The 24,214-nt window shown below is 37.3% G+C and overlaps 1 protein-coding gene across 1 annotated transcript in view; it reads right to left on the bottom strand.

Annotated features, from left to right (window-relative positions):
- Positions 1-24,125, bottom strand: part of DCDC2 (doublecortin domain containing 2) — a 54,623-nt gene extending 30,498 nt beyond the window's left edge. Inside the window, exons 1-8 of the mRNA XM_066545061.1 lie at positions 23,806-24,125; positions 19,497-19,548; positions 18,675-18,677; positions 11,370-11,384; positions 6,760-6,836; positions 6,509-6,640; positions 1,444-1,587; positions 593-647 (exon numbers count right to left, since the gene is read on the bottom strand). Coding sequence (XP_066401158.1) covers positions 593-647; positions 1,444-1,587; positions 6,509-6,640; positions 6,760-6,836; positions 11,370-11,384; positions 18,675-18,677; positions 19,497-19,548; positions 23,806-24,098 — 771 coding nt within the window. The 5' untranslated portion in view covers positions 24,099-24,125. The remainder of the gene's footprint in view (positions 1-592; positions 648-1,443; positions 1,588-6,508; positions 6,641-6,759; positions 6,837-11,369; positions 11,385-18,674; positions 18,678-19,496; positions 19,549-23,805) is intronic.
- Positions 24,126-24,214: the final 89 nt, after the last annotated feature.

The following is a 24,214-nucleotide window of genomic DNA, read 5'->3' as shown; positions in this document are numbered from 1 at the left end:
TAAACATGGCACTTGGTGCTATGGTTTACTTGACACGGTGGTGATAGGTCAAAGATTGAACTCGATGACCTTGGGGGTCTTTTCCAGCCTTAATGGTTCCCTGACTCATTTTGTACACATACAAATAGCTAAACAGGATACAAAGCAGTGAAGGATCAAGCTCTCTATGTAGTGGTTGCCTAGAATAAAACATCAAATTGCAAACTGGTTTAGGACCTTTTCCAGACTCAGAGTTCAGAAACACAGCTTTCTGCAAAACATTTTGTGAAAGGTTCTGTGTTTTTCCTTAAGGTATATAATTTGAATGAATAAATAAATAAATACACAAATGATCATATTTATAGGAAAGACCTCAACCCAGCAGCTGGTCTTTGCTATGGAAGCTTTTATCAAAAACAAAGCAGCCCTTAGCACAACAATATTTTCTCAGATCTCTTCTAATTGACACTGCAAATAGCTACAGATTCATCAGGCTTTAATAAGCATGCCACCATGTGGCTGTGAATTTTTTCTCTTCAGATTTAATTAAAACCCAAAGGACAGGGGTTTTCTATCTGCCATATTTTAGCTGAATTAGAAATTTGATACTTACGCTGCCTTTAGACTTTCGAGATCCCACATTTGGAGGTAGTACAGAGGTTTTGGAACTGCAGGAATAAGCCATATATTAGAATTGTGTACCCTGTCACTGGCACAGACACTATGTATCTATAATCAAGGCAGATAACACCAAGATGGCTATGGCAACAGAGATAATTGCTTTTTTCACTATGTGTTTTCACTAAGCATCACTTGTTCTGTTTACTAGACTATGTTTAAATGCATAATAATTAACTTATTCAACAAGTGCATTACCCCACAATGCATACTTTAATATACCAAAACCTTGCAGAGCAGTATCCAGTGAATTACTATGTGAATTCTCCTTACAATTTCCATTTCTTTCCTCTTATTTCAATGAAATGGTTCTAAATTCTCATGTTTTCCAAAGGTAGAAAAAGCACAAGTTTCTCCTTACAGACACCCAGTTTAGGACTCTATTATGTGATTGTTCTAGCCTACAAAAAATAGACCCGAACATAAAACAATCTTAAGGGAGTATATCTTTCATAAAACATTACTAACCAAGAGTAGACCTAAACTGCTGATTCAGCTGTACACATTTGTATCCCAAGGAAAAAAAAATTAGGATTACTTTGACTTGGATTAATTTTTCTCAGATGCTAATTTTTTGATACATGATCAAGGGAATGCTTATGAGATGAACTGGTCTCCTGAATTTCCATTTCTGCTTTTGTTATTTTTATCTCAGCTTTCTCAGAAGCTGACAATGAAGTTTTGCATCCACACTAACTCATGCATCATTCTTGGAATAATAATTTTGTACTTTACTATTGACACACACAAACACACAGGAGTGCATCACACACCTTTAGAACTTACCCCTGTGGCCTTCTCATTGTAGCTTTGGACAGCAGATCACCATATGGCAATTTCTTAAACTTTTCTCTACCCACTGCAACATAAATTTGCCCATTCTCCAAGTCTGACCCGTTCTGAACAAGTTTTCCATCTACAGTGTAGAGTCTGAAAAATATAAAAATGCTTATTATAATGAACCTTAACAATCAGTTAGGTGCGTTCAGAGCACTGGAAGCTATGTTAATCTAAACTCGCTAAATATATGTTGCATTTCCAGATATGAAACCCAATAAAGTACAGCACACACCATACAATGATGAGCAACTAAATTTTTTAAAAAACCCAACCAAGCAAAAAAAAACAAAACCCCAAAAAAAACTAGAACAAACAAACCACCAAGGAAAACAGCAAAGTAGCTTCTAAATCACAGCTTATATAAAACTAACAAAATATGAAGTGCTATAATAGATGAAATACATAATTTCTGGAAAGAAATAAATTTCTTTTTATTTCTAAGGTCTTCAATATCTTTTTCCTGTTACTTTGGAAGGCATCTATTTCAAGAGCTCCTGATCCCCTCTCCTACCAAGTTCCACTACAGATTTCTATCTGTGCTCAGGAAACTATGCAGTAACATGGGAAGAACAGGGCATTCATGACTGAAAGCCCTGTCCACCTAACACAGACTATGCCAATAACATTTCATTTATATTGTTACATTGTGTAGATCAGAAGATTGGAACCTGATGGGAACAACAGGAAATACAGTACTACATTAAAACAAGAAGCCATGCATCTTGGGCACATACCAATAATGACTGTGTCTATTACACCAGGTGGATTTTCACCATGACTTCTTTTTGAGAAGAAAGAAATGCATCAGGGACTGCTGGGGGGAATTTATTTCCTTGTCAAGTTTGTGATTTTATTTTAGCACAGTCAAAACAGTGAGTAAGGATGAACATTCAATAATAAATTAGCTCTTTCCTACAAAGCATGGCTCAAAACTCAACAATATTTATATTTAATTTAAAAATCAGCAATAACAACTTTCATTAAAGTCTTAACTGCAGGAATGTTGAATGGCTATCTTAACTGCCTTTCTAGAAGCCTTCTAGCTATACTAGAGCTATACTATGTACAAATTTATAGACATAAATTTCAACACAATGCAAGGAGATGTAAAAAAATACACACAACGATACTATGAACATTTGGGGAAGAATATCAGGAGGCTACCTTGAATACACCCTTGACTTATAATGTGCAAAAATTTTCAGTTTAATAGAAAAAGAGCTTTTAAAATTGATACATGTGGTGGCATAACCTTGAATAAACACAGAAGAAACTAATGTACTTTACTGAACCAGGAATCACAGAATATCTGAGGTTGAACAAGATATCTGGGGACCACCTAGTCCAATCATGCCTTGCAGAGCAAGAGCAACAAGAGTAGGTTGTTCAGGACTGTCTCTAGGTATGTTTTGAACACCTGCAAGGATGGAGACTCCAATGCCTCTCTAGAAAACATGTTCCAATATATGATGACCATTACTGTAAGTTTTTTTTCTTCTGTTCAAGTGAAATTTCCTTCTCTCATTTTGTGCCCATTGCCTCTTGTCCTATCACTGCGCACCACTGAGAAGAGCCTGGCTCTGTCTTCTTCACTCATTCCCACCAGGTATATTCACACATTTAAAAGATCCCCCTGAGCCTTCTCTTCCTCAGGCTGCAGACTCCCAGCTCTCCTCACACTATAGGTATCTTCAAGCCCTTCCTCTCTGTGGCCCTTTGCTGCACTTGTTCCTGCATGTCCATGTCTTTTTTATATTACACTCATAAAAGTACCCTAATTTTTTGTGTGTCTCCTGCCACATGGGAATACGTTTCTAAGTGCAAAGACTGAAAATTTTGAAAGGTGAAATTACAGCTATTTTAAATCTAGATCACATTGCTGCTTCCTTGAGAAGAGGTATGCTAACTCTGGAGCACCTCGTTTGTATTACTCATATTTATTTCATAGCACAAACGTTTCACAGGCATGCCAGCAATTCAAAGAGCAATTTATGTTTCACTACCACAGAGTCAACATCAGTTACACACAAACAATGAAAATAAAACAAGCTATCAGAAAATCAGCAGGAAGCCTATTTCTGAATTAATCTCGCTGTGTTCTGCTAGATTGCACTTCACTTTGGGAACTTTTTCACGAGGGAAAAACCAGCAAATCAGTGTACCACAGCTTAAAAATTGTTTATATATTTGTATGGGACTGCAGATACAAAGGGGTACATACAAAATAATTGGGTTTTTTTTGTTCCTGATTGTCGCAGACATCTTTTTATGAAAATCCTTTTCTTAGGATTTTTTCCTGCTGAGAAGCTGAGAGGTTTCAGCAACAAAATGTAAACAATGGTTATCTGCTGCTGTGGAATGCATCAGGTGTGTCTCTGATTGGCCCATCTTGAATGTTTACAATTAATGGCCAACCACAGCCCAGTTAGCTTGGACTCTCTGTCTGAGACACAGACCTTTGTTATTCATTCCATTCTATTCTTAGCTTAGCTAGCCTTCTGAGATGAAACCTTTCCTTCTATTCTTTTTAGTATAGTTATAATGTAATATATACATCATAAAATAAAAAATCAAGCCTTCTGAAACATGGAGTCAACATTCTTGTCTCTTCCCTCATCCAAGAACCCCTGTGAACACTGTCACACCTGATCTTTCATTTTGCTTGTGCTTTAATGTTATATTTAAAGTGCACAAGTTGTTTGTTTAATAGAACTCAAAAAAATGTTACAGATTACTAGCAATCTTTAATTGCATTTCTCACCCTGAAAATTATAATTACAATAGCAAAATCAAATATAATCAGTCTCTAAAGATGAAAGTGAAATCAAAAATGTATTTTTTAAAAATGGATCTTCAAACAAATAACTAACTAAACGGACTTAACAAGCACAAACAAGTTTTGTGACACAAATTTCTGAAGCTACTTTTTTACAATTTTGGAATTTTTAAGCCACAATTTTCACCCACCCACTTTGCCACAACCATTCACAGACCAGCTGGGCTCTCTCTGGTTTGTATTATGTAACAAAAATGTCCTTGTGGTCACTTCTTCTGAGGATGACCTAAGTTTGCCTTGTGAGATGTCAGTGGACTTCCACTTTCCCTCCTGAATCCAAGCTAAAAAGTGACAGCCAAAAGAAAGCAAGCATACCGGCTGAAAAAGGGAGATAGCAAAGACACAATTTCTGGGACAATATCCCCAAATTTCCAGCTGCTGATGCACATCAGGTTGCTGCACCCCATCCCCATCAACAAGCTGGAAAGCAGAAAAGCTGCTTTCCCATCATCTCCCCTCTCATATTTCATGCTTGCGTTTCTATTCTGATCAGGGTGAGACTTGGTAGCTTTTTAAGTCTTTTAATAACATGGAAAAGAAAAAAGCTGCCCTGTACATAATGCAGGTTCTTGTAAGTCCACTTATGCTTCTTTAATGAGAAATTGCATCTTCCCAGCGTCAGTGGTCTTACCAGATCTCCCCTAATGCTAACATAGTTTCAGTAAACCCCAGCAAGTAATGTGTAACTTACTAGAGAACTATGATCACTTTACTAATGGATTTAATATGTATTTCTAATATTTTAAAGAAAAGAAAATGAAAACTGAGTTAATAGAAAACCAGCAAGAGGAAAAAATTAAATAATTTAAAATGTCATGTACATTATCTTATTTTTGAAGGATTAAAGATGAGCACTGAAGGGAACGTCTCAAAAGGAATCTTAGTTATATATTGAATGCTTTCATGTACAACATTTAGTTTCACCAGAATGACACCAAGTAATGAGACTAAAATGTGAAAGATTTTTAAATGGCTAAACAGCCTGAGAGCAGAAAGAATTTGTATGTTGTAAATGTCTTTTCTCACTTTGTTCACTTCTCAATTACATTAGAGGAGACCCAGAAAGCTTCAACACATGCAGGTTTACTTTACAGCAAGTGAAAATCCTAAGCAGCCAGCTAATAGGAGCAAAGAAGTTCAGGGCTGAGAGAAAAAACTTGATGAGAGCTAATATTCAATAGCATTACCTTAATCTTCTCTCACCCTTATCAAACAGGAAAGCAAGCAGAACTAAAAGACTACCTCATCTGCACTGTTTTGAGAAAGATTTTGCAAGCTTAGCATCAGACATTGCATAGGCTGTGAAGAATGATTTTCCACAAAAGGTCCTTTCCCACCTGATGAAGAGATTTCTGTAATGTGCTCTGCATGGGGCCACACTGGAATGTCCGTAATTTGCTTGCACACCTTGAGAGCCCACTTAAACTGCAATGTTTCTCACGGACATCACATCTATCATTTTGTTCTAAAACTTATAAAAACTATCAAATGCCATTTTAGGTAACTTATTTTACATTGTAAAAGCCTTAAGGGACTGAAACCTACCTATCCAAGAAGTGACCTCCTATTCCTCGGATACCTCAACAACTCAGACCAGCTGAGATATTGGAACTGGCAAACCCCAACAACAACTTTGGCCGTGGCTTTTATTAAGAGGCTGAGGGCTGCATATGAAGCACATCCTCGTCTTGCCCCAGGTATGCAAACCCCGGAGAATCTATAATATTCTCCTTGAAATTGTCTGCCCCAATGAATTTAAAGAACTATCAAAATTAAAAAGTAACACACATCAGTACCTCACATTCCAAACATCTTCACCAACTTTACCATGCTCATTTATTTCATTATGACACATAACTTATTTATTAGTCCTAAACGTATTGCATTATTTTGTATTATTACAGGCCTGCTAATTAAATAAATTAATAAATATTAATTTTAAAATAACAGTTCAAGCACATTGCGGTTATTCTTTTTTTAAATAGCAGTAGAAATGAAATGTGAAGGTTTCTTAGAGTCAACGTATTTCCACCTTGTGGCCTTCTGATGTATTTTAATTTTCTTACAGTGAAACTTCCCATAAAATAGGAATGACCCATTATATCTACCTATGGAGTTTTAGAAACATATCTAGGCATATAAAATGTATCTTGCAAATATTTGGCTTCCTTATACCTGTGAACAGCTCCACTTCTGAGGGTAACCTTTCCTGTCACCATTTCAAGAATATGGTCCCAGTGATTCAGTGTTTTCCTGGGAATGAGGAGGCGCACTGCAGGGCTAATAAGGTCTCCATTAGCAATCAGGCTGAAACAAAGCAAAGTAAAATAACTTGGAGGAGCATTTTAAACAAAGCTCACCTGAAGTGAACATAGTACCACCACCACCCCTGAAATGGCAACCCACTAAGTGAAAATTCTACTTACAAAATAGTGTAGGGCTCCTGGAGAGGCTTTCGAAACCGTGCTGACACAGTGATCCTACTGTGAGTAACTGGCTTGACCTGCAGGAATAAAAGAAGAATTAGAAGTTACACAGTCTTTATAGTCAGAAAAAGTTTACCCTGACCACCATCAGCAAGTGGGACAGCATGTCTTTAAAGAATGCATTTTATTCCATTCCAGCTTCACCTTGTACATAGCACACATAATTACTGCTGCAGGTTTATGTGTGTGCGAGTAACAGCCACAGCACACCACAGTGCACCATGGCATAACACATGGTTTGCACTGAGGAGACAGAATTGTATGGACATCTCTGGTTTTCTACAGATCCAAAGAAATACTCCCAAATGCTATTCTTGCTGTCTTAGTCTTTATTGCTCATAACCATGGTGCAGGCAATTTAACTATCTCCTCTTTTTAACATTAAATGACATTGCTAGGTCCCTCTGCTATTATAACAACTACTTTTGGTCTTGTACAGGCCTTTAATACAAATCCATCAGTAATTTATAAAGATTCCTGAATACTTTGCTCATTTTAGAGCAATGACTCAAAAGTGAGGTGAACTGCAGGTTTTAGCCTTCGGAATAATAGATAGGCTACTTAATTCCCAGAATTATGCCTTATACTCTTTTGAAGGGACACTGCATTGAGATCAACATTAATGTTGTTATTCTGAACAGAAAGTTAAAAAAAGGAAAAGGATAAAGCCAAACTCCAAAATCATTAGGAAGATTTCTTTTTAATTCTTCATCATCAGCAAATCAAAATAAGGTGTTAAATCCAAACAAACATTCAAAAGTTATAGTACATGCATTTACAAGTTCACTACATTTCTAAAAAAAAAATACCATAGAAGCTTAAAGGATAAAATAGATGGTGTGCAGAGAGACATGCTTTCAAATAGATGTAAAAAGTTTATTTAAACTGGCAATTTTCCAGTCACCATGTAAAGCAGTCTAATGACACAGTATGTTGCAGTTTTATCACACTCTGTGCTAACTTAACTAGTGTTTCTCATTTAATTTGTGGGAAATGGTCTGAACTCCAGGGCTTTTAGTGTTTGCTTGGATTTTCACACAAACTCATTTAGTAATGACTAGAATGCTTTCCAGTTCTTTCTTGGGCATACACTGAAAAGAAAGGTGCTCAACCTAGTAGATATTCCCAATGGGCTAAAAATTTTATTAAAATAATGAAATCTGATTTCCCACAAAGAAAGTCACACAGCAAATACTGCACCAAGCACAATAAATTCTGGAGGTGAGACAGCAAACTTAGGAGAAAGAGAACCAACAAAACAAAAGCAATAATGGCACTCCTTAGTGAACAATCATTTCAAGTAAAATACAGCAACAGGTAAATCTGTTGAAGAAAATCTGTCTTCAATGTCAGCTGAAAAAGAAGCATATTTATTCTGAATTCAACTGACTTCAACTTGTTGTGTTTTTCAAAGGCCCTTGTGAGCTGTGTAGCCCTGTCAAACATTTGTGTTTTGAGAGAGTCAGAGGACATAAAAAAGCCCATAGTGGTTATGGATGGAGAAAGGCCGAATCAACCTTTGCACAGCTCCATAGACTAAAAAGACTAAACAGGAGCAATCAGCCCCAGAAGGGCATGGTGATTTGAAGGTCAGTGCAAAGAGATATTTTGGCCAGAAACATCTACAAGAGAAGACACAGCAAGGAAGATAAGCAGACTTCTGGCATGGCTGGGGACCTTCCCTTTAAGCAAGCAATTCACAAGCCATTTACATTTACTCAGATCTATTTTGTAGATGCATGTTTGTTTTGGCCTCATACAAAGAGAAATTTTGTACTAGACGGTACATACACTAATGCCTAAGGTAATTGCAGTTCACAGTCTTGCTGTCAATTCCAGTATGATCTGAATCAGGTGAAAGATTCACACCTACTACTACAGGCCTGGAAAGAGAGTAAGAGGTTGCTATCATATACCTCATTAGGGGAGGCAAAGACATTTCTTGAGAACTGCAAAGTAACTTAGGAGCTCAGCCATTCTTGCAGAAACATTAGAAGCATATTCTTCAGAGCATAACTGGTCATTTATGTCACCAAAATTTGAAATGAATATTTATTGGAAAAAAACGAAAATAAACTGCAACATCTGAAAACATTTCTGTTGTTGCTGTCAGCCATTAAAGGGTTATTTTCTCAGTGTAAGCAATCTAATAAAGAGCTTCAGAATACACGGGGAAAAAAGTAACTTTCTAAAGGTTATGCTACTGGAGGCTAAGACAATACTGATTTATTTCCATATTGTCAGGTCCTAATGTTTAGACTCCAAACACAAAATGGGAGTTACTGAACCTTGGATGCTCTTACACCTTTCTTTGTAGCTGGTAGGTTGCCAGGATAATCCCCTATAAAATATCCAATACATAAATAGTAAAATTATAATCACTTTTTCTAAAAGTTGATTCCACATCCATTTCTGATGCTCACTTATGCTGCTCAAGCTCTCCCGCAATCTCTCCAAACAGCCCATCAAATTAAGTTCTCTGATGCAGTCTGCAACACTCAGGTTCCAATGCTCCACACTTCACTGGAATAGTTAGAAAGCATTCACTAAGCATAAAGAAGCTCTTTAGGATAGCCCTAGGTGTGTCCTATCACTTGGTTGCTCCTGCAGGCTGATGAAACCATTAATTTTGGTGTAGGCTCCTCAGAAGGCCATCATGTGATTGCACAGAGCCCACTCACCAGACCCTGGAGAAAACAATAATCTGACAGATGTTTCGAGCCCATTTATTGTTTGAAGTATTGTATTTTTGCCCCTAGTAGATACTGAAGCATCAACTTGGAAGTTTGTCTTTTATGTTGCTCTCTGAAGATCATTAGTATTTCTGGCAGCCTTCTGCCCCTTACAAGTTTAGGCTTGTTATTAAACAAACAAACTGCAGGGGATTATAACATGGGACCAGCTTGGGCCAAGACTGCTCTACCTAAGCATGGCCTAAACTGGAACAAAATATAAACTTGCATTGTTTACCTAAGCCTGTTTAAATCAGGCTGGTCTTGCCTCTCACATTTTTTCTGTATTAAAAAAAAAATGAAGATAATATTTAAGTGCAATAATACATGTGATAAAGTGAAACTACAAAAATCAGTGCAAGGAAGTATGCTCTGAAGTCATATTTTATAAAGATCACACTGCACTGTGATTAAGAAAGGAAAAAAAAAAGGTAAGAAAAAACCCACTAGTTCCTATACTATACACGTTTCTTTTCATTAATCTTACTGTTCTGTTTGTAGAGTTTAGGATAACTTCTGTCTGATCAATGTTAAACTATTTATGGTCATGAAAAGCACAGCACCCAACTTCAAAACGCAGAAGTATACATTAATAAAAGACCAAGTGCTCAGCCACAGTAAATCAATTTATTTCCTTTGAGGTATATGGAGTTCCACGAAACCATGCCAGTGGAAGACCTGGGTCCAGGGGTTAATTAAAGAATACATAGTTCTGCTCCTATTATGTTTGTAGGAGGCACCACATTGTTGCAGTGTCTGGAATATCCTGACCCCTCTGGCACTGCAGTGTTACATATTAACAACAAAGTGGTCCTGGGTGAAAGTTTGTGCTTACATTAAGAGACCAGCATCACTAGCCCCCTAACCCCTTTATTTTCTTTTCATTTCAACAGCCACATTCTCTGATTATGTACATCAGCATTTTCCTATTTACGTCAGCAACTGCAAGCAGATTTGCATTAATCAGTGGTCTGACCCCATTATGATTTTATCTTTAAATTTTGTACATTTTCAGTTTGTTTGAAAAGACTCATTTAAGGGCAGCTTCCATTTCCTACTGACAAACATTGCCAACAATTCATAATTTGTGATGAGATACTTATCTGAGGTATTACATGACAACACACAGCAGCACAAAGTGTCCATGGGAGGAAGGAGGAACTCAGAGAAAACTCTATGTAAGCTGGAAGCAATCAATCCAATGATAATTTGCAAGGCAACAAGAGTTACACAGTTGGAAATACACCATAGGATCACAGACACTGAAAACCACTATAATTTTTATTTTTCTCTTCTTTAAACAGAAGGTATTTCACACAGAGCCTCTTACAGCAGAATGGATTTTCCTTACTTAAGAGAGGAGTTACCATCTGTAAAATGACTTTGCAAAGCACCTTGCAAAGTCTGGGAAAAACAAAACAGCTAAACTCAGCACAGGTTAGGCTCTGGTAATGGGAATCACTGTGCAGTGTTTGAGAACTCTGTAAACACTTGAATCTCAGAACACTTTTTACAAAGTCTCTTGGGAGTTCAGCTTTCCTCTTTGGTCATAACACCCTGGGGTTGAATTTGTGATTAGCTCTGAGTGTCTCCTAACAGCCTTTTGTAAATGCAAACACACAGCACATCAGCATCCAACTGAAGCAAGATAATAAAATCCATGCCCTCACAGCTGTTTGTTTTAAACAACATCCTATATATTTTTCACTTATATGCTAAACATAGCTATTTTCTAAATATTTACAAAATTTAACAAATACAAACACAATACTTAAGAAACACATACAACACATTGCTCAATCTACTTTTGGTACTTACATCTTCCAGTGCTGACTGTTGGAAAAAAAACCAAAAACAAAGCTAAATGATCAGCAGCCAAACCATTACCTCAGGCATACTGTCATATTTTTATAGGAAAACCATTTTGAATTAGCCTGTGCATATCCACAAGTATATTTGAATATAATATGTGCGTATGCATAAATATATACACACTTTAATACAATTTTCGTTTTAAAAATTCTTTTATGTTTATGTTCAGCTCACTACATGAAAACAAATTACAACAGTAAGTTTTCTAAAGCCATTACAGCACAGGAAAGATCTGTTTCATAGATAACATTACTTTTTTTTTACAGGCGTTTTTATACACAATGACAAAAGATGCAGAGTCAAACTCATTAAATAACTAAAACTATGTCACTCCTTTTTAGAACACTATGAATAGGTTTGCTTATGCTATCTTTCTAACTCCAAGAAGTGTGACATTGGGAAAGAATGTCACACATATGGCATTAAATGGAAATCATCATTGAGAATGGCTATTCATGTAAGGACTCTGAGCATATTGGCACATATATTTTGAAGTATATAGATAAAAATTAATGGTTTTCACTTCTTTCTTCAGACACATGCTAACCAGTAAAAGATAATAAACAATAATCTCTAACATGAAGATGTATCAAAATTAAGTTTATTTGTTTTGGTTGGTGTGAACCTATTTGCTGATCCCCATGCGTAGAGTTTTTGCTTCTATGAATGCTGCACTATACCTCTCAACACTTTATTATAAAAATGTAGACTGGAAAGTGGGACAGACTCTGAAAACTCTGAAAACTACCCAATCTCCTCTTGGCTACTTGGGACTTGCAAGAGGCACATGACACTTCACAGAGTCAACCCTTGTATATAAGAAAAGCATGCAGTTAATGAATTAGTATTTTAACTGGCCTCTGAACACACCAGTCTACATACTCAGTTTCTAAAAAGGTGATTTTTATGCACTTGAGGATAGGTTCATAGAACTAGAAATAGAAATGTGCTGTTCTTATTTTTACTTTTCCTTTCAGTGGTAATTAATTAGATATATGCTAAATACAGGCATCTGGCAGCACTTTCACAGTGCTGCCATGAATACATACACCAGTTACTCATAGCTAAGAAATGGTATCACTAACTGATTTATTTCCTTTCCTTACCAGAAATGTCCCCCCAGCAAAGGGGGCAATTAAACAGCCGCATGATTTGCAGGATAACATGTATTTACAAAGCCACACTGGACAGTAACAAAGCAAGAGTCAAAAAATGTAATGTGTCTAAACCAGATGCTCTGTGCTCCTTTGATTTGTGCAGGCTTAAAAGCTGGCCTTTCTTATTGCTACCAATGTAGTCCTGGGTGCTATGAACATCTCAGTCATTACTCACGTCATTTTATAACTAACCTTTCAAAGCTTTAAGTATTTCAACACAGTGTCACATTCCAAATTTATCAGCTCATGCAATGAGCCATGGCCCTGCCAGTTTGTTACAATGGCCTGTTTGTTAATCAATGTGCCCAGGAAAATTGAGAACAAATATTTACATCTCCCTGAGGTAGAACTGGGGTCAAAAGAAACAAAACCCCACTGACACACACCATCACCACCCTGTGATGTAAAAGAAAGGAATGTTCAAGGTTCAGTGATCAAAACCAAGCTAGAACAATAAGTTTTCTAAAGCTATTACAACACAGGAAACATGTTATCTTTTCATAGAAACATGACTTTTTTTTAATGGACATTTTTTACACATTGACTCAAGTTTCAGAGTCAAACTCCCTGAGGAGTTTGGCTAGTACAAAACCATTTCAGTCATCCTATGCAGTAGCTAACCTGGATAATCCACACTTCCCTGGCTGCTTTGCACTGCTAGATGGTGCTCTGGATAGTACAAACCAGCCTTGAGCCAGAAACTACAAACCTTTCTACTGGTGTGGATATAAAGCAATGCTCAAACTGCTATCAATTGAGCAATAGGCCACAAGACCACAGCTGCACACAAACTTCTCAGCAAGCACACATAAAACATGGATGAGCTGGAAATGAACTATTCCACAGCAGACAGTTGTGTAGTGACTAAGGGAGCCTTCTAGACTGCAAAGCTCCTACAAAATTCCCAGAGTGTTTAAAGCCAACCCATTCACCTCCGAGGAAAATTGCCCTCCTTTTCAAGCACAGTAAATGAAATGGAGTTTATATTCTCTGTACATCTCACCTCAGCTATTTAAGCCCTGGGGAAAAAAAAAATTCAGTCTGGATCTGCCACCACTTTGGGACATTGGACCAGCAGCCAAATATTCAGCGGGGATAAGTCAAACAATGGCATGGCCTTATCTGCCCAGAACACAGCCTGTGCAATGCTTCAAAATAGATCACATCTGTGGTCCCTCTGAATCCCAAGAATAGCTCCCATTTCTTCTCTAAGTTGCATGATGCTGTACTCACACTGCTTACAACACACACACAATGATGGCATCAATAACAGAGTTTATTCCAGCAAAATAGATCCTGATATTAATTTGTGACACTGACATGATAGTGATGATTCTGGCTAGTCTGGCCTCTCACATTTTGTGTCTTTTCCCCAAATTCCTTACACTAATTAAATCAAAAGGAAGTCTCTGGCCTTTATGGCTCATCAGAAGGACCTGAAGCTAGGAACAGTCAAACAGCTGAAGAACAGAACAAAACCTCCCCGAGAAATCTTTGTTTTTTCTTCACCATTTTTAATCAAAGGTGAAAGCTGTTAATGTTTCAAGTAACTCAATTTAATATACAGCAACAAATTATTAATGAGACTAATACATGCCTCATTAAAAGCTTCAGTATTGCCACCTCTTCACTTGCTCCTGGCCTCCTTACAGGCCAGGAAGACTGGCTACTCTACTGAACAAGGCAGGTCTTAATCAAGGATGAGAATAACTTTCAAGTTTCAGATCAAACTCAATACAGACCATGGAATTCTCCAGTAGCATGAACCAAAGTCTTTCTGCTACTCAAAAATTCAATAAATCCATTTGTAAGCAAGCTGCTAGTCAAAATACTTGAAACTGCACAGTTCAGGTAATACAGAAGTATATAAAGAGAAGTTTTATACATCTATAGTTCAAATAAGGAAAAAAAAAGGCACATCTTCTAACTGGATGTCTTCTTCTAATAATTCCTCCTGGTATTAGGCTGTGAACACTCAGGAAGGGTATTTGTTTTGTATGTCTTGTTGTGCTAATTATGTTACCAGGATACTAAATACCAAACAATGGCATATCATATTTAACTATTAAAGATGTTGCCCAGGAAATTAAAGATATATATCACATTTTTTTAAATTTCACATTTTAATAGTCTTATTCTTTAAAATATGCTTACAGCAGAATTACTAATTAATTTAGCATGAGAAAATAAAAAAATTCTTGCCCAGTCTGTGATACCAGCAGTAGAAGAAATCAAATGGGTCAAATATGGAGTAGCAAGAGGGTTTACAGAATTCACAGAATCACTAGGTTGGAAGAGACCTTCAAGATCATCAAGTCCAACCCATGCCCCAACACCTCAACTAATCCATGGCACCAAATGCCACATGCAGTCTTTTTATAAACACATCCAGGGATGGTGACTCCACCATTTGCCTGGGCAGACCATTGCAGAACTTAATCACTCTTTCCATAAAAATCTTTTGCCTAATATCCAACCCATAACCTATAGTTTTGCATTCGGGCAAAGGAATATGAAGTGGACCTTTATACACGACTTGTTACCAGCCAAACAGTATTTTGTGTTTAGCAATTTTGGGTAGCACAAATAATGTTTGAGCTTTTTTAATCCTTAGGAAAGAATATCTTATGTAGTTACATTGTTTTGACATCAAAAAGCTGTAATTTGCACAGCCTGGGATAATTTCTAGTATCGATTTAGTCCCTTTTACAAAACTATCTTTTGTACAGAGAAAATATCCATGAGCCATTTCTAGCTGACAGTTAGATGTTAAAGATGTTAGAATCAAGAGCCCAATAATTGAAAAATGACAAGATTTTCCTTATGATTAAACATGTATGTTGTCAAACATGATAAAGAGTAGTTTTGGAATAAACAATAATTATAACTACTGTGATTTTTCATGAGAAGGTACTTGAAAATTAATGACTCACATCAAGTTAGATACAAGATATATCCATCATGAATATACCAAAATAATTCGTGAAACCAAGACAACATAGACTTCCAAAATGTAATTTTTACAGATAAGTGCAATCATACTACTGCTGAAAGACGAGTGGTGACTTTGTCAAGCAAAAAAGGATGAGGAAAAATGATTGCCATAAATGATACTAGAATAATTTAATTTTGAAATATGGAGGAACAGAGAGAAACACAGGATTTGCAAGTCTTCAAAATAATTTTATAGCATCATCTTAAATGCTTTTGGGTAAAATTTTAGTGCTAAGTTCATACCTACCAAGTCTCAACCATTGTATTTTCTACCTCACACTCCCCTGTCATGGTGCTTGCCTCTTCTGTCAGCACTGGACAACAGGGACCAGGACCTGTCCCAGGACCTCACCAAGAACACAGTGGCCAACTGGCCTACACTGAGATTTGCCAATCAGCTATGCCTGGTCCACAAGACCCCCCAGCAGCTGCTGAGTGATGGGCTGTACCTGGAGACCACTGGTAGAAGACATTCTGCCAGTCACATTTTCACTCTGCAGTCACACTTCATTACAGGCACAAACCTGTTCTGTGAAGCTCCCTAGAAAGCAAAAGAACTCTACTCCATGTCCTAGCCCATGTCTGTGTCTTCCAGAATGTTACCAATGTGAGAACTGGTAGGCACTAGATCAGAAGAAGAAATTTAAAATTATAAAAATGTTTAGACATTCACTCAAATCCTTGTGATTAATAAGTGTTTTCACTGGGAGAGATGTTCTGGAGTTGTATACAGATACAAATATGCAGGTCATACATGTAGGATAGCTTTGAGGAATCTTTACTAATCCTCTGAAGAATCGTTCGTAAAAACATTGATTATTCCATTCAACAAGTACTCCTATAAATGCGACCACACCTAAACCAAATTATAAAACAAGAAGTGCAATCAAAAAGGAGTTACAAAACAATAAAATAAGGTAAAACACTGAAAAAGTAATTTGGAAAACTGGGAAAATGTGACATAGTTGTGTCAGTTGAAAATGTGACAAGTTGTGACCTCGTCCTAGCAGTCCAGGAGAAAAAGTGAAGTGCAGACAAAAAAATGCAATGTTCTTACTACCTAAGATCAACCAAGGGCGAGTGTATCAACAGTAGAGTAGCTTAATGCAGGCCTTCTATGGCCTTCTGATAACAGATACTGCTTCATGCAGACAGTATAACCTTCCTTTTTTCTCTCAGCTGCGAGAGACTGGTTCTTCAATATCAAAATACTTCTGCTTTTCTTGGGTACCTGTAATTCTTTGCTGTTACAGTACTACAGAGCAAAGTTCATCTACTGCAGTGTGTTCAAAGAGTAGTTGATCATAGGAAGTCAAAGAAGAAAGGAGGCTCCAGCTGAACATATTTTTATGAAGCAAAGAGATAAATAGCTGCCTACAGGATTTGCAAATATGAAAGCTCAGTTGATTCTTCTTCAGCTTGCCCAGCACCAATGGCAAGTAAAATTCATCTTTTTGAGTGCAGAGGGAGAGACCATTTAGAACAAACAGTGCCTAGAGAATTACAAATGTTCAGACTTTCCCCATATATTTGGAAAATAACATTCGGTACCTTTTAAAAACAATTAAGCTTATAATAAACAACTGGTAACTCTGTTGGTCTGTATTTTCTCAAGAGATCAATTGTTCGATTCCTCAAGCACATCATTTAACGTGCATTTGGACTTGCACATCAGCTTTGGTACAAAAGGGATCTCTCTTGAAAAACAAGAAGCTCAGCTGCCCAAAGAAGTGATGGATGGAAACACACCTGAGAAAGAGTTTGCAACAAAGCTTTAGCTTGGGTCAGGATGAAATATTTTTACTATTTTGCCTACCAGTAACACAATCATTAAAATTTTGAGATGTTGTATTACAGCATGATGGCTCTGCCAGAGGATTTACACCATATCTTGAACATAAATTTTTTCTTGCTTAATTCTAGTTTGACACACATTTTCTAGTTTGCAAATTTAAAGTAATGGAGATGTTGCCTTGCAAGAACAACATTAAAGTGCTCCCAAAAGCAGATGTCAAGAATTTGGCAGTTTAACTAACACAAAAGAAAACACACAGCTGCATACAAATACACAGTGTACAGCTGCTGCATAAAGTTTTCTTCATTTTGACTCCCTGAACACTAACCAGAATCAGATATTTGTAGATGTTTTAATGGACAAAATGCCAAATTACATGTGCTTGAAGGAATCAGATTTTATACCCTTATACTTAAGCATGATAGGAATAATGCTGCCTCTCTTGGTCCTACAACAAATCTAGGGTTTTGATTTCTAAGTGAACATCTGAAAAAAAAAGTAACTTGGGACTTGCTGCCTCATATCATTTTAAAAACTAATTTAGGCATTTAAACTTCTGTTACTAGCCCCCTGAAAGTTCACTCCCAAGATTAAATCATTAGGACATAAAGACAACTGTGTTATTCATAAGCCCAGATAAAAATCTGTAGACTACCAATATGTTTCATCTCATTTTTATGACTCCTCTCCCCAAATAAATCAATCATGTTTAAGTTAAGTTCAGCACAGGGATTTAAGCTCTCCACAGAGAGACAGTGGAGATTGCAAACATAAGTCAAATATGAAGAAGAAAGCTGAGATAATGGAGGGTTTTATACTGAATTACTTCAAAGCCCCAAGACATGGCTGAAAGTGTTGAGATAATATACAATGAGCACCGATTCCAGACAAAATAATAAAAGCCTCTTTTATCAAACATGCAACTGTAAGTAAAAAAACTCACAACTTCTACAACTACTTCTACAACTGCACGGACTTTCTGTTATATCAAAAATCTTCTAAGGATTTGCAGCAAAATAATCAGCCTTAAAACAGCCTTTAAAAAGCTAGGCTGTAGTTGTACTGATAAGTATCCAACTAAGAATAAATTTACAGGGTAGCTGTAGTAGCAGCATATCAAATCTTCAACTTGAATTTGATCTTCCTGTTCAGTGAGCCCATTCAAAAAAAATACAGGTGACAAGTTATGTTAAATTAAAAAATTGTTGTATTACATAGCTTCTGAATAAGAAGTATCTGAGCATCACACTAAAGGTCATTAGGGCAATTTTGAGGATCTTCTAGTGTCCTATTGTCTGAAGATACCTGCTATACAAACCACTGAATTGTTGAAAATGTGGCCCAAGAACACAAGGCAAAAAAAATTGACAAACAAGTGAGCCGATGCTTCTTGTGAGGCAAATATTTGTTGGGAGTCACTGCTACCTCCTATACATGATAAAACAGTAAAAATAATGCAGAGCCACACATCTCACACAAATCCTCATGATGCTTTTTGAAGCTTGCAGTTATCTCCTCCAACTACAGCATAAGCACTGATGAAGAGAAACAACCAAGCTTGGCAAATTATGGACTAGAACTAGTTAAAAGTTTACACTGGCATTTTTTAAACAAAAATGTCTCTTCTTCAGAGGAAATACCAAGTTTTGAAGAAAATTTGCTGGTCCAAAACTCCCAAAATTTTCATTCTTACCATTTTTTTCTGCAAGTACAAATCTCCCTTAGGTTTATGACCAGATTCAAGGAAGACAATGGGAGATCTTTTTTCTTACTGACTTTTCAACTGGATGAGGCAATTTAGAAAGCTGAGCAAAAGACAGTCAATATATCATCAAAAATATATCAAAAAACTCACTTCCTTATCTACCTAGGACACTTGATCAGAGTAACCAGAATAATAATTACTGAAGAAATATGTGCAGAATGGTACTACACGTATATAATAACATTATTATTAGTAATAACTGTATAATTAATATTAGTAATAATAACCATAACATTAGTATAATAACTGTATTATTATAAAATTAAATAAAATAAATGTATATTTAAAAAATCAGGCTTAAATGCAGGCATGTCATTAACATATACTGCAGGTTTATTTCTTCAATATTTCAGCAATCCTACCTCATTATTGACTTCAGCAGGTTTTTTCTTTGTTTCTCCAATGTCCAAATAGCTGTGGAAAGAAAACAGGTTTGATTACTTACAGGATCATCTAACTTACATAATACCAATATCCCACACTTTTTTTCCACACATGAAGGTTTTAAAACTTGTTATCCTTCAAAATAACAGAAAAAGTAAGTAATTATTAACTAATACTTAATATAAATCTTCAGGCTAGCCCTCTGGGCTAATATAAAAGACAGGGGAGAACCAACCACCTACCTTCAAGTCACTGGTGATTAGAACAGACCATCAATAACACCCTTGTCAGAAAGAAGCTCATATACAGCTGTGAGGTGGATCAATAATTCTCAGCACAGTATCACCTTACCAGAGTTTTCAAAGTCATCATCGTGCCTCTTAGTCTCTCACAGTAAGTCTCTGATAGATTGAAGGCTTGCCTGCACACCCAAGTTTAACTCAGGGCATCAGCTAAAGTTTATCTATATCATTTGGGTTTCAATAGAATGTGGACACATCTGGACACTCGTTTCTCGTGTCTAGATGAATGAATAATAGCTTCATAATAGTTTTAAGGGTAAAATATATGCCTCAACTGGACAAGCAAAAAAAATACATCTATCTGGACAATATTATGTTCTTCTTGTGATGTTCCTTGATCTCACTTCCAGTGGGAAGGTGCTTTACCAGGAGTTTCAGACTAGAAGACCTTATTTGAGAAGTCAGGTACACCTAAAGCCAAGCACCAGTGCAAGCTCATCATAATGCCTCAGATCTCACAACATCTGCAGCCCTTCAGTAATATCATTCTCTGTAGTTAATGACTGGGGTTAGATTAATTTGCCAGAAGAAACTTTCCTACTTGGCCAAAGTTAAGAATTCATGGGAGTTGAATGAAGGTGCAAAAGCAGGAAATAGGAAAAAAAAAAGGAAAAAACATCATCCTTTCTTTGAAGGAATAGCAATCATTTATCAGGGTACACAGAATGGTCATAGGGATTTCAAGGCTTCCTTGAGAGGGGACAGTAAGACACAGCAAAGCTGCCAGGCCATGCTTGAAAGTGCATGCCAATGCTTTGAAAAAGGTAAGTGTAGCAACATAGGATAACATTTTTACAAGCCTCATGTTGAGAAACAAATAATAATAACAACTGTTCCCAGCTCTCGGTACAAAAAGGAACGAGTTCTCTTTAGACCAAAACCAAGAAATATTACAGCCTGCAAGACTGAAAAGAAATAAGTGCCTCAGGCAAAATGGTTCCAATATCTGCTGACTGTGATTCTTGTTTTCAAAGCACCTGTGAATTACTTCACCAAAAACTAAGAAAAGTGACAAAGCAAAGCAAATACATAGTCAAAGGCTTAAATTCACTGTGCAGAAGTCTGGACATTCATTCATCAAATTTCAAGGGCCTGCAAATCTGAAAAGTTCTAAATAAGAACAAAGGCATTTTCTTTTTTTTTTTTGGATAATGACACTCAAAAAAACCCCTCAAATCAAACATTTTACAAATTTATTCCCACTTACTAAGAAAGCAGAAATGCTTCCAACCCATGGCTAGCCAAGCCAGCACTGAAACTACAGCATTATTTAGAAAGACACAGCTGGAAAGAGGACAATCTACCATTGATGAATGAGCACAGATACAAGTACATGGGCAAAGGGAGGAGGATGGAGGAGTAGCATGCTGAAAAAAAGCTAAAAATTGAAACCAGCTCTAGCATAGACAGTCTTCTTTCAGAGAGCTGAGAGCTGGGGAAGAACTCCACAGGGGTGCAGCCTATATGTGCATTCTCACTCACCACTGCAACAACTCCAATATACCAACAACACACCTTACCACATATACAACAAAAATGAGTGTGTTAACTTAGGACACCATTAAATGACAAAACAAGCTGGAAAACTTGTTATATGTTACAAAAATTGCCAACATTGACTAAAAATTCCTCCATTGAAGAAAATTCCTACTTTTTTTTTCTAAAATCAGAATTTCTAAATACTGATTTTTTTTTAATTTGAAAAAAATATTCAGCAGTTTATCTAGAATATATGCCCTCAGAACTATCAACCTCAAAATGTTAAGAGTTAGAGTTTTGCTCTTGTGTTAAAGGTGAGCACAGTTTATTCTTGAATTTACCGTGAAGAGGAAAGAAAGAAATTCACTTCTCATTGTAAGGCATCTGAGAAGAAACAAATGCACTGCTTGAAGCTGAACAATGATACTTTCAACTTCTGCTACTCCTTGGATACTTTCTCCATTACGCTACCACAGCTCCTACACATCAGTGCCACAAGCCTCCATTTCAAAGTTCAGCCCTGCATAGTCTGTAATAGCAATTAATACAGCCAATAAGAATCACTGGGGGAAAATAAAAAGAAATAGATTCTTTTTTTTTCTTTAATCAAACTTCTTGCTGCCATCAGATCAGATTCAGATCCCTTAAGGCAGATGCTTTGGTCTGTCACACTGTAACTGTTTACCTGTGACACATTACACAAACATACATATTTTTCTTTAATTCTTTCACTTCCTTCCAGAAAACTGTTCCTTCCAATTAACCCTTCCTCTCCTCTGACTTTTCTGTCTAAGATGGCTCCCTAATTACCATTCTGTCTACAACCCAACTTCAACATTAAGCCCTTCAGTTTCTTTTTAATGCTCATAAAAGCACTGCCAACATTTCCAGCACTATGTAAGCAAATACTAATAAGAGAACAACTCCAATTCTGAATACAGAAATGGAAGGGATCTCAAGCCATCCCATTTATCCTCTCTACAGCACAGGACTAGGACATAATATCAAGGGATATATCAAACAGCCTGTTTTTACCCAGTCCCTTAGGTTAGCTTTTCTTTCAGTATTATCTTTATTGGCCTTATATAACTAGATACCTTGTTGCATGTTGCAACCATAAAAGTCTGAAAAAGTCTCACCATAAAACTCTGACCCATATAGTGTGGCCTGACCAAAAGAAATACTTTTCCCCACACAAATCCAGAGTGCTCAATTCTCGAAACAGTTCATGCTAATGCCAAACACTTACTTATTTGTAGCCTATCAACACAAAACACATTTAGGGAAGTGTAACATGATGTGCTGATAACAATTTTAAGCCATCCACAGAATCACAGGATTTAATATGAAAAAGTAATGGTAGATCTCTCTTAGAGTTGAGCACTGCATTTGACACAGAAAAGAGTAAGTACTATTGGAAAAGGGCTTATATTTAGCCTGTCATACATCTTTCTCTCTGGCTTTCCTACTGAAGTGCAAGAAGCTTCAATAAATCTTTAGAAGCAGCTAGTGACAGAAATGGTAAGGGTGATGATAGAGATCCTGTTCATTTCACAGAGAGTTTTGTCCTGAAACATAATGAGCCACTAATGAGCTCTCCTGAAAAATATAATGTACTCAACTCTACAGAACCAAGATGAGGAAGACACTGTAAAGGCGGTAGTTGCTGATATGAATTCTCAAACATCTCTGGAAAGGGGATGTTAATTTTGAGATTCATTTCCATAAATTCATCTGTAGGAAAAATGCCCACAAAGACAAAGCAAATGATAGCATGGTCAATTGAGACCATGACATTCACTGACAGAATTAAGAACAGTTACTGATCGCATACAGAGCCACTCTGGAAACACACCTAAAAGCCCAGACCTCCTTCACATTATTCCCCCAGTGACTCACTAGAAAACAGACAAACTGGCAGCTTAATTCTTGGGGTCCAGACAGGAAAAAGAATGTAAACGGTTGTATTTTAAATAACAGGAGAAGCATTAAAAGGCTATATATGTATCCAAAATGAACAGAAATGATGGAGACACAGATAAGTGGGTAGAATACCTTAGAATTTTAAAAAATAAACAAGAAAGGAAGTATTGGGTATTGAATTCCCAAGCTCATCAACTTCGTGGCAGGAATGTCAACACTCCACTTTTTACTGCTTTCACCACGTTACCCCTGAGCACAAATACTGATACTGGCCCTTCAGCTAAGCACAGACATCACAACAACATGTCATTCCCGCATGTCCTTGGGGTTAAGGAGCTGTTTCTCCTTTTCTACCATCATGTCAAGGAGTTGTCACTGTGTGACTCATGGTATGAATACCCTTTCTGGGGCTCACCTCTAAAGATCTTTTCCTTTTGCCCTGGGTCACAGCTTCTAAGTTCTCTTTCCACAATGACTAATAAATAAAAGGGACAGGGTGAGGGGTCGTCTGAAGCACTGCCACCGTGCCAAACCCCAAATGCTGATATTCATTTCTCTATAAATCTTACATTCAGCCACTCACTTGAGCTTCTTGAAGGCCTCCCTGCCACCAGCCACGTACTGCTCCCCGCTCTGGAGCTCGTCCAGCTGCCGGACACGATGCCCACCCCGGGGGGTATAGATGTTTCGCACCGCTCCAAAGGGCGCCTGCACCCCGCCCGTCACCTCTTTCAGGAACACATCAAAGTTGGACACTTTCTTCTCGTGGATGACAATGCGGCGCCCCGGGAAGAAAGGGTCCCCGTTGCGATACACCAGCACGCTCTTCACGCTCGGCTGCGAGAGCCACGACGCCTTGGTGCCAGGGCTGGCCATGCTGCTGGCTCCGTGCGCCCTGCGCCGCCCTGCGCCGCCCGCACCTGTCTGCTCGGGAGAGCTCCTGCCGGGGAACCCCTCTGGCCCTGACGCCGCCCACGCCGGGCACACGGGCA

This window comes from Molothrus aeneus, chromosome 1 (assembly GCF_037042795.1).
Source record: "Molothrus aeneus isolate 106 chromosome 1, BPBGC_Maene_1.0, whole genome shotgun sequence".
Classification (NCBI taxonomy): Eukaryota; Metazoa; Chordata; class Aves; order Passeriformes; family Icteridae; genus Molothrus; species Molothrus aeneus.
This window is presented reverse-complemented; position numbering and strand designations above follow the sequence as displayed.